The sequence below is a fragment of the Mandrillus leucophaeus genome, unplaced genomic scaffold (assembly GCF_000951045.1).
Source record: "Mandrillus leucophaeus isolate KB7577 unplaced genomic scaffold, Mleu.le_1.0 Scaffold346, whole genome shotgun sequence".
Classification (NCBI taxonomy): Eukaryota; Metazoa; Chordata; class Mammalia; order Primates; family Cercopithecidae; genus Mandrillus; species Mandrillus leucophaeus.
This window is the reverse complement of record NW_012103654.1, coordinates 86,661-98,899: the sequence shown is the minus strand read 5'-3', so window position 1 is coordinate 98,899 and position 12,239 is coordinate 86,661. Positions and strand designations below refer to the sequence as shown.

Below are 12,239 nucleotides of genomic sequence, written 5' to 3'. Positions count from 1 at the left end.
CTATACTGAAAGTGACAATGGTTAAGAGCTGTGTCGTGATCAGGTTAAAGAGAAAAAATAATTAAATTTGTGTGTATGTTTAATTAGATGTCAGTTATGCATTAAAACAATACATTTTCAGTGGGTCCTTATTGTGACGTGAATGGCGTTTCAACATTAAACGCTAAAGATGAAAATATGAGTAGGAAAATTAGATATTCTCTTAACCTACTCATAACTACATTCACTTTCAAGAAAAAAAAAAATTTCATATATTTTTTATCTGCATGCTCTGCACTAATGATTAGGTTACCATAACTATTATGATTAGGTGAGGTTATTTGTTTTAAGATGCATTAGCATAATTTATTCTAAATTCAGATACAATTACATGTTTTTAAACATGTGAGATTTTGCAGGGAATTCAGTGCCTTCTATATTAAATAATTCATTTTCAAATACAGCAAAAAATGAACTAGCAAATTAAAACTATCTTCATGGGTTATGGAAAAGGAAGAAAAAAGTGAAATCTAGAAACAATTGGAAGTAAAAAAATATGTTCAACGCATACATACAGAAGTAAAAAAAATCTGTTATAAATAGAATAAGATAGATTCGTATTTTTAGTCCTGTGTTTTTGAAAAGGAAATTGCATAATTACATTTTTACAAAACAAGTAGGATGTTTAAATTACATAATAGAGGATTTTTTTTTCTCTTAGTTTTTAAGATTTATAAAATAATTTGTTGACATGCTCTACAGGAGTGACCTTACACACCTAATGGTAACTAAAACCGTTCTCTTCAATTACAAAATTCCCAGCATCTATCCTACTATGATACTATCTGAAGATAGGCACCAATGACACAAATGTTTACTCAAATTTTTTGCTGAAAGTTATAATTATCCTAAAGCCTGAAGGGCTAAGCACTAGAGTATGAGAGTTTGTGGAAATGTACTTAATGTGCTTTAACAACAGAAAAGTAACACCTAAATTAATTGTTCCATTTGAAATTATTTTCTGACAGATAAGTATTTCCTTGAATGACACAGTCTGGGGTATCAGATATTTATTATATACAGTATATATACACATATAAACACACACACATTATATAGCCAAAAGATGATGCTCCAAAATTACTGGAAATGGTATTTTGAGTATTTTTAGCACAAAGTAACTAAAGGATGTGCTCTAGCTGTCCAAGCAGCAATCATCATAAACTCTGAACTTGGCTTTTTTTTTTTTTTGAGATTCTATTCATAGAATCATTCTTCGAATGCCACATTCACAGCAAAACTTCGCCCATTCTACAGGGTATTTAGTCCCACATTCATGGCAGAATTTTGGTAAGTTTCCAGGTGAATTTCCTTCAATGCCTTTAATATTTCCACCATTAACGGAAGATGCACAGTCTCCATCTGGCCTAAAAAAGTAATGAAAAAATGAAAAGATAAAGATCATATCAGTAGTTTTCAACCCATAAGCTTGGATAAACAGGGCATAAATATAACAATTATCCTGCTTAATCTCATTTTTAATATTCCTCTAGTCCAAATTAAAAAAAAATCCTTGTTAGTAAATACTATAATTCTAACATTTTTTTCTTTAACATTATATTTATCTGTGTTATGAGAATTTACCATAACTAAATGCAGCCATGCTTTCTGTATTAGTGTGTTCTCACATTGCTATAAAGAACTACCTCAGACTGGTTAATTTATAAAGAAAAGAGGTTTAACTGACTCACAGTTCTGCAGGCTGTACAGAAAGCTTAGTTGGGGAGGTCTCAGGAAAATTAAAGTCGCAACAGCAGAAGGTAAAGGGGAAGCAAGCATGTCTTATATGGTGGGAGCAGAAGAAGAAAAGAGAAGGGGCAGGTATTACACAGTTTTAAACAATCAGATATGGTGAGAACTCACTACCACAAGAACAGCAACGGGGAAGTCCAATCCCATGATCCAATCACCTACCACCAGGCCCCTCCTCCAACGTTGAGGGTTACAATATGACATGAGATTTGAGCAGGGACACAAATCCAAATCACATCACTTTCCATCTGTTCTTTCTGCTAGGAATTTACTACACTGGGAGCAGAATGAACATTTATGATGTCCTTTCCATCTCTAAAGAGAAAACTAGAACACAACCCTGAAGAAAGATAAGAGATCCTTAGGTTTCAAGTCTCTCTCCTTGGTCACAAGGACTGTGAGGTGATACCTCTAGTATTTACTTTAATTTTATTACTTAATGATATTAAATTATTGTAATGCAATAAATAACAAACTCTTATGCATGCCCTCACAGGGAGGTCTCTATTATCTACTAACAAAACAGTAATAAAGGTAAAGTAGATGCTAGATGAACTATACACCATAACAACATTTTAGAGCAAAAAGCTTGAGATTATAAAGGTTTTATCACAAATGTCAGTCATTAAAGAAATCCAGATTCTACTGATGAAATAATTAATTGGAAGAACAGCTATTTGATTCCTATAGAAATATGTTTACATTCCCTCCTGGCATGTGTTCGTCTGAGAACATGATACTTAATTTAAAGTCCCCAGAAAAGGAACTCTTCATTGCTAGGACAATTATAAGCATGACACTACTGGAAAAAATAAATTTCTTTTTATATCCACAGAGGTAGTTATTGAAGAATTCTAGGTGCTCCCTAGTTTGAGTGCATCTTTCATACAAGCAATTTAGGAGTGACAAAAACAAACAAACAAATGAACACTGAATTTTCTTTATTTTTTATTTTTATTTTATATTTTATTTATTTATTTATTTATTATTATTATACTTTAAGTTGTAGGGTACATGTGCATAACGTGCAGGTTTGTTACATATGTATACTTGTGCCATGTTGCTGTGCTGCACCCATCAACTCGTCATTTACATCAGGTATAACTCCCAATGCAATCCCTCCCTCCTGCCCCCTCCCCATGAATTTTCTAATAAAAGGCACTAGGGATCTAAAAGAGACAAAAATAAAGCTAAATGTCCTGCATCAAGAAATATACTCTTAGATATTGAGAGCAAATTTATAGCATAAGCATAATTTATTTAAACCACAAAGAAGACCCACTAATGAATTAGAAGACATAACCCCAATCAAGAAAGAGTACCAAGGGGAAATAAGTCAGCTTTATTGCCAACAATGTATGTAAGAACTATTTAAAAAAATAAAAGGTCATTTCAGTGTTAGCGTATACACACTCAAGGAACTCAACACACATACCAACATTAATAAATATTAAAACTTCAACCTAACTAGATATTGCCTAATTTATTTACATAATGGCTGGCAAATCTATAGTCTCAATGGTAGTATATGAGGTTTCTTAGTGTCTTACATTTTCTAACACAATTCGTACTGTGAAGAGTTTTTTGGTTTTGCTAACCTGATGAGAGTGAAATGGATGGTAGCCTACCACTGATATAATGTACATTTCCTGATTGCTTGTAAGGCTGAATATCTTTTCATATGTTTGTGTTATTTTTGCCATTCCGATTTCTCCTACTGTGAACTGACTATTCCCTATCCCCTACTTCCACCAAAACCCAAAGCCATTTTCTACTGTATGGGTTTTTTAAAACTTTATTGGTAGAAATTCCCCACAATTCCTAGATACTAATTTGTTGGTTTATGTATATAGTAGGTATTCTCTCTCAAGCTATCATGCTATTTCATTCTATCCATGGAGCTTTCTACAGCACTAGTTTTCCTTTAAATAGGATTAAATATATCAATCTTTTGCCATACAATTTGCATTCACTAAATTATTCAAGAAATCCTTTCCTAACTCAGATGAAAATGAGACTTTCTTCTGTTTTATTCTAAAATCTGGATAGCCTTCCTTTCTGCATTTAGGCCTAATTTAGTTCACATGTAACTGATTTTTTTTATACTTGATATGAGGAAGAAAGTTTTTCTCTACATATGGATGGATGTCCAATAGCCCCAGCACTCCCACTTCCCAAATCTGTACTGCTAGTTCTGAAATGTGGCAAATTTCCAGTTACTTATGAGGTTGGGGTCTCTTGCTTACCACCCCACTCTGATAGAGTTCTGTTTGTCTATTCTTGAATCAGTATCACATCTTAATTACTGTGGCTTCATACATCATTCACACATTTTTCTGTTTAACTTGTCCTGGCTAATATTATTAGGCTTTTGTGCTTCGTATACATTTTGAAAACAACTTGTCAAGATGCATGAATTTCATTTGAAAATTTCACTAAATTTATGCATTAATTTTGTGGAGAACAGATAGCTGTACAAGACAGCTGTATGATATTAAAGTTGTTATGTTATAAAGAAGGTATGTAGAGGCATACCTTGGAGACACTGCAGGTTTGGTTCCAGACCATTGCTAAAATGCAAATATTGCAATAAAGCAAATTACATGAATTTGTTTGATTTCTCAGTACATATACAATTTTGTATTATACTGTAGTCTTTAAAGTGTGCAACAGTATTATGTCTAAAACAACAATGTATACATGTACACAATTTAAAAATACTTTACTGCTAAAAGATTCTAACAATCATCTGAGTTTTCAGGGAGTTGTAAACTTTTTGCAAGTAGAGGGTCTTGCCTCAATGTTGATTCCTACTGACTGATCAAGGATGGTGCCTGCTGAAGGTTGGGGTGACTGTGGTAATTTCTTAAAATAAAACAATGAAGTGTGTCACATCGATTGACTTCCTTTCATGAATCATTTCTCTGTAGCATGTGATGCTGCTATTTGATAACATTTTACCCACAGTAGAATTTCTTTTGAAATTGGAGTCAACTGTCTCAAACCTTGCTGTTGCCTTATCAACTAAGTTTATGAAATATTCTAAATCCTTTGTTATTTCAACGATGTTCACAGCATCTTCGCCAGGAGTAGATTCCATATCAAGAAACCGTTTTTTTTTTTTTTTTTTTTTTTGAGATGGAATCATGCTCTGTCACCGAGGCTGTAGCAGTGGCCCCATCTCAGCTCATTGCAACCTCCGCCTCCCAGGTTCAAGCAATTCTCCTGCTTTGGCCTCCCAAGTAGCTGGGATTACAGGCATGTACCACGCCCGACTAATTTTTGTACTTTTAGTAGAAACAGGGTTTCACCATGTTGGCCAGGCTAGTCTCACCTCAGACGATCCACCTGCCTCAGCCTCTCAAAGTGCTGGGATTACAGGCGTGAGCCATCACAACTCCTCATCCATTCCAGTTTTATCATGAGATTGCAGCAGTTCAATGATATCTGCAGGCTTCTCTTCTGATTCTAGTTCTTTTGCTATTTTGCCAGCACATCTGCAGTTACCTCCTCCACTGAAGTCTTAAGCCCCTCAAAGTCATCCATGAAGTTTGGAACTTCTTCCAAACTATTAATGTGTATATTCTGACCTCCTCCCATAAATCACATATGTTCTTAGTGGCATGTAGAATGGTTAATCCTTTACAGAAGGTTTTCAGTTTACTTTGCCCAAATCCATCAGAGCTGTACATCTTAAAAGCCATATTAAAAGAAAAAAAATCAGCTTTTCTACAAATAGCTTGTTACTTACTTTTGTATATTGTCCTGGGAAAACTATCATATACTCATTTTTATTTTAGTTATTAGAATAGCAGAGCTAAACATACCTGGCTATGTAGCTCTCATTATACGTTTTTCTTTTGTTTGTAAGCACACCTGGGGCAGGATTTCTTGCCAAACTAGGTGGTGTGGAATTTCGAGGTTTGACATTAGCTCTATGAAAAAAAGAAAAAATAATGGAAAAGTATTGAACAGTGAGCATGCATTTCTCAAATTACCTACTCACATGATTAGAAAGAATACTTAGAAGCTTCAGAGAAGTTCAAAAGATTAAAGTCCCAATAATTATTTTAAATCTGAAAGCAAATAGCAGTTAATATTAAAGATAAACCAAAGAATTTTGCACTTACTAACACTATTCTGATAATAAATAAAATCAACTAAAATATGTATATATGCTTTACATGAAATTTATAAGGTAATTATTCTGAAAGACACATTTTTAAAAACAGTTTAAATTTATATTTCCCTCAAAACATATGTTCTGATAAATGGTTATGGATAACTGTTAAATAAACACACAAGTTTCATTATTATTCTAAGCATACACGATGTAGTTAAAAAAAGAATTTTTTGCTAGTCACATTAAAGAATAATAATCAATTTATGAAAGTTCTAAAAAGCAGCAACTAAAATAAATGAGTTAATATAATATTCCCTTTAAAGATTTAATTTACCAACTGCACAGTCTGGGCTATCCGAAATCAGAGGGACTTCTGGTTGGATCATCCATGAGTCTCCATTTTGAAACTTTAAGAATCAAAGAAGGTTTAGAAAGCTAAATGATGATGATATAACACTAAAAGTAGAGGCTTGGGAATGCAAATGAATTTAGATTCAAATGCCAATGCTACTTACAGTGTCGTGACAGTAAGTCTGAGTCTCACTGTTTATAAAATGATCACTCATAGAAAGGTTATGAGATAAAAAGTACAATTCATATAAACATTTAGATAGTTGATGCTAATACTATTACTACTGTTATTGCCACTGCAAGTTAACATTTATAATAATAGTGTTTACTCCATGTCAAGTACAATTCTATTTTGTCCATAGAAATTTATTTATCCTAATAATCCTATGAAATAGATAGCATTAATAACTCCATTTACAGATAAGACAAATGAGGCAAAGAACCCCTAAGTAACTTACCCAAGGTGACACTGCTAGTATGTTCCAAAGCTAGGATTTAGATGTTCATTAAAGCATAGTTCCCTCCCTCTCTATAGAGCTTTAACCAAATCTTTAAATTTCACAAGTGAGCAGTGTTGTGTTATATGAACAGTAGAATACTTTAAAAAAATACCTCCAGATTAGAGGTTCTTAAACTTTAGTGGAAATTCTTCTTACTCTACTTGCATGGCAAAGTAGGAGAGAGTACCCTAAAATTGTAAATAGCTGCTTCCAAAGTACATGCAGGTAATAACATCCACTATTTTTCAAACAGTCACTACAAGACAAATATGAAGCCAGGTACTACACATGCCTTACTTAATGTCCCCCAAATCCCAGAAGATATTATTCCCATTTTAAAGTGGAAGCATGTTCAAAGAGATTATATAAATTGTGAGGCTACTATGTGGCTACAGCAGTACTTGAACTTCAGTGGGCTGTATTACAGAACTTATATTCAATATACAATGCTGTCATTCAAAGTGGTTGCTTTGCATGGTTACTTCTTTAAATTACTTCTAAACTTCAACAAGCAAAGAATCACTTTGGTGCATGAATGGAATGCCCTGCACCTCTTCAAATGCACACTCCAAGTTCATTCATGAGGTTTACTCTACTCTTGTGTATAGCCTCTTTTGGGATGTTGTAGAACTACTAGAGTCTCTTTCTAGAAATTCAATCTCTAGGGAATCATTGTCAAAAAATGGCATTTAAATAGGAAGAACACTCTTTTTGGGGGGGAGGGCGGCTATAGAATCATCTTAAGTGAATGAAATATACGAACAATACAAACACACCCATGAATATATACACATGTCACCATATCGGTAACTTGAGGTTGTTCAAAATATTTATATTTAGAGGAAAATATAAGAGATTATCATCATTAATAGCTACCAATATTAAATACCTGTTATTTATTTTTAGTAACATATAGAACGGCCTTGATCACTTGAAACATCTTGCCCCATTCTTACACAGTCCACAAATTTTTCTTTCTGTTCAGAATCTGCAAAGCATTACTCTTAACTCTGTATCTAGAATCTACCTGTTACAACTCATATTAATAATTAAGAAGGTTTAATTTTGGAATTGTACTTAATCCATCTTACTGCTAGTCACTGTTACTGTGAGATCTGCATCAGAGGGTTCTGACAGTAGAATCAGCAAAATGAAAAACGGCTCACGGCAGAAACTCTACCTGCTAAGATTTATAACTAACTACTTAAAAATAGCAAATGGCTACTGCTAGTATCTTAAAGACTTCTCTTATTTTTATTTACCTAGTTAAATTTGTTATTACTTTTCATACATATATACTGAGCAGACTGCTGTAGTAGGTGTTGGCTGAAAAGTTAACTAAGTTACTCTGTTTAATATTTTCCACCATTAATAGGTAAATTAATTTTTAGGTCCTAAAATCATATTTAAAATGCGGGCTACAATTGAGACCCAAATTAGTAAACCTTGAAAGCTCATGCTCTAGAGTTTCAAAGTAACTGCCATTGCCACACACTCTTTTCAGCCAGCCAAGTCAAAACTGGCTGTGTCATACTCTTTCCCAAGTTTGACTCTTTGGCAGTGTCATACTCTCCCGGTTGTAGGTGGAATTTACAACCATCTAACAAAAAGACTAAGGACCCTTGGATTGAAAGTTTCCTAAAATCTTTTCTTTTTCCAGGCTTTTTATAATAGTTCACAATATGCTTATCTAAAAGATAATCTAACAATATTATAAACTGCATGAGACATTATTTTTCCCAAACACTACTTTTTAAAACTACTATTATAAAAAAAATCCTAATTACTACTAAAAAGACTTAATAAAAAACAATTAAATGAGACTGCAATTTAAAATCTCCAAAAATTAATATTTAATGGAATAAATATATAATCTAAAAATAGTTTTATTTAGTACAACAGAAATGCTTACTAAAAATCAAAATGTTTTAAATCCTAGATTATTCAACACATTTTGGCTTAGAAATTATTAAACAGATTTTTTTTTAAGTATAGGACAGTAAAACTTACATTATTCCATTACATAAAGCTTTTAAGGAAATATCTGAAAAATATTAACCAAACTGAGTTACAAATACTTACTTGTAAACAGGTAATAACTCATGTCTTTTGATGGCACTGTCTGATTTTGTATCACTGTCATACAACCTTTGCACAAGTCTTCCCGTTCGAAGTGGAGGGCCTAACTTGTCCATATTACTATTAAAATATATAAAGGTGTACCCATAAGGCGATTGCTACTGTTTCTTTATATAAAGTTTTTTTTTTTTAAGACATTATTCTGGTTTAACAGAAATCTACTCCCCAAGTCCTTAATTTTATCTGACTGTCAAGGTAAGAACTAATGTCCAGAAGAATCCTCAGAGAGAGTTCATACAATGTCCATTATTAGGTCTGAAAATTCTGACTACACAGGCTACCCTACACATCCAAACAAATGTTAAATTATACACAGCAGGGCAATGGAATCAATGAAGAAACTTAGGAAGGACAACTATTTCAAAAAAAAAATCATGAAGCTAGAAGTGAACTGAATGCTGTTATTCACAAATAATTTTTCTTCCTCCCTGAATTCAGAGAAACTTTCTCTATTCTTCATATTATTTATTTCTGTGCTTTTTAAAATTCCAAAAATAAGGAATTGAATAAATAACGTTTACCCCATCTGACTTTCTAACTCCACCAACTTCTCACAAAAAAAGTGACTTTATTTCTGAAATGTATCCAAAGTAAAACAGGACTTGGCATGGAAAAAAAACCTTGGATGACAATTCTAAAAATCACATGTAATAATGGTAAGGCGCCATTCCATCTAAATATATATATATGCACACACACACATTTTGACCAAAATTATAAAGGATCTCCATCTAGAGGATAGCAGGACAAACTGCAGGTTTGTAGGATATTTCACTGTTTTAAATCAACCAACCAAATAACTGAATCATATAAACTATCACCAACCAACATCTAGTCATAGTAGGAAGCAGGGAAAATTGAATTACGAAATTAGGAAAGAAACGTATTTGCCTACTGAATAACACATCACTGCTTGTTAACTTTAAAAGTCCATCCTTTTTAAGAGATATTTGCTCACTCATTTCTTCACTTATTCACTGACTATAAACCCCTGAGCATCTATTATGTGTCAGGCACTGTGCTACATTCTGAGGATGTGCTGGTAAATAAGATAGATCTGATGCTTTTTCTTATGGAGTTTAGTGTCTGAAAAGGATGTGTTCATTTTCCTAGATTACAGATATCTAAGAGGAGGGATACATTTTATTAATTTTTGTCTTCTTTCAGTAGCTTATACATAGCAGGCATTTTGTTGAAAAAGTTTATATTAATGCTTTGCAGGTGGTGGTGTTTATGTGAGGATTTAAAGTTCTTAAAAGCAGCCTTCATTAAATAGATGTATTGAGTAAAATTTCTAAAATATTTGAAGTTAAAATTTGTTTTTAATTTGGTAAAGTACTAAGAAAGCCATCTATTGGAATTTTAATTAAACATTCAGATTTTATTCTAAATCCTTAATTATCAAAACATTTTTGTTCCAAACAGTGGTTATCTAAGAAAAGGCATCTGTGATTCTGAAAATAATGAGCAAAATTTTTCTTTCTCAGAAAAAAATTACTGAAAGTAAAATTTAGAAAATCTTTTATTATATTTTAAAAACATACTCCTCTTATATGATAAGAAATGGTCAAATTCTACATGTGATACAATAAAGTTCAGTTTAAGAAAGATGTGTAAAATATAATAAAAATCTAAAGGTAATTATCTAATTGAAAGCTAATTATCTAATGGAAATATTACATATATAAAAAGATTGCCAATATTTTCAGATTTTGAAAACCTAATTGAAGGACGGGTTCCAATAATGATTTGAACCATACCTGTAACATTCAATTCGATTTATATGTGTGCATATATATACACACACATGTACATTCACAACTCAAATGTTACTTAGGCTGAAAGTTAATGAATGCTATTTTTAGGCTAAAATGACTTAATAACGTATTCTAAGTTGCCATTAGGCTATCAAAAACAAAACCTATAAATCTCAATAACAATCAAGATTTTATATATATAATACTTTTGCAGGCCTTCAAAATACTCACAGCTAAATGAGTATGGTGATGACATCAACCTATCCCTGATTTGAAATAAACTTTAACATAGGAAATGTCGTTTACTGTTGATACCAGGAGAGTGAATTCACTTAGGAAATAAGTAATGTTAGTGTGGCTTACTAGGTACCTTGTAGGAGTGTAGTAAGTACTGTAGATTGAGATATAACAAAAAGATGATTTCTGAAATAATATTGGGAAAAGAATTTACCAGATGGTATTTTGTATCTTTGTACACTACTGTAGTTATGATGCTATAAGGCAATCTTGTCCAACCTGCAGCTCGCAGGCCACATGCCACCCAAGATGGCTTTGAATGGGGGCCTATACAAATTCATAAACTTTCTTAAAACATCATGAGATTTTTGTTTTTTTGTTTGTTTGTTTTTTTAGTTCATCAGCTATTAGTGCTTGTGTATTTTATATGTGGTCCAAGACAATTCTTCTTTCAGTGTGGCTCAGGGAAGCCAAAAGATTGAACACCCCCCTGCTCTAAGGCAGTTTTGAAATGTGTCATACCTCTACTTTTGATCCTAAATTCATCGATCCTACACAAATAATTAGTACCTCAATTCCATGGCAAAGTTAGCTCCCTATCCAAAATCTTCAATCATTGTTATTCACATAAGAAGCCAAGCTCTGGAATTCTAGGTTATCACAAGCATTTCTAGATCAACAATAAAAAACAAGCTCAAAAAAATTTACATAACATTCCACACAAATTCAATTCACACACATCAAAAGACTGGATTATGAAAACAGCATGTTTCCTATTCATATAAAAATGTATTCAAAAACTAAAGACATTTACTTCTTAATGTTTTTAATAAGGTATGAGAAACAAAATACAATTTTTTAAATTAAAAAATGCTCCATACATGCCTTTGGTTGCTCTAATTTTATGTGTATTACAGTTGATCTCCAAAGTAAACATGTTTTTAATAGTAACTAATCTTTGATATTTGATAGTTTCGGCTACTGAAAATTATTAGCTGAGCTATCCATTTAAACTGGTAATAAGGTACAACTGTGTAAACTCTAGGAAACAATTCAAATGGGGAAATATTTATTTAAAAGATCTGTGATTCATTATACTTCTAAAATTTCCTGGAATTAAAGATAATCATCTTTTGGCCGGGTGCAGTGGTTCACACCTATAATCCTAGCACTTTGGAAAACCGAGTTGGGTGGATCACTTGAGGTCGGGAGTTTGAGACCAGTATAACATGGTGAAAACTCATCTGTATTAAAAATACAAAATTAGCCAGACATGGTGGCACACACCTGTCCCCGCTAATGGGGAGGCTGAGGCAGGAGACTCACTTGAACCCAGGAGGC

At 32.7% G+C, this 12,239-nt stretch overlaps 1 protein-coding gene across 1 annotated transcript in view; it reads right to left on the bottom strand.

Annotated features, from left to right (window-relative positions):
- Positions 1-1,032: 1,032 nt before the first annotated feature.
- ZC2HC1A (zinc finger, C2HC-type containing 1A) overlaps positions 1,033-12,239 on the bottom strand; it is a 53,856-nt gene continuing 42,649 nt past the window's right edge. Inside the window, exons 8-9 of the mRNA XM_011989070.1 lie at positions 5,619-5,726; positions 1,033-1,406 (exon numbers count right to left, since the gene is read on the bottom strand). Coding sequence (XP_011844460.1) covers positions 1,241-1,406; positions 5,619-5,726 — 274 coding nt within the window. The 3' untranslated portion in view covers positions 1,033-1,240. The remainder of the gene's footprint in view (positions 1,407-5,618; positions 5,727-12,239) is intronic.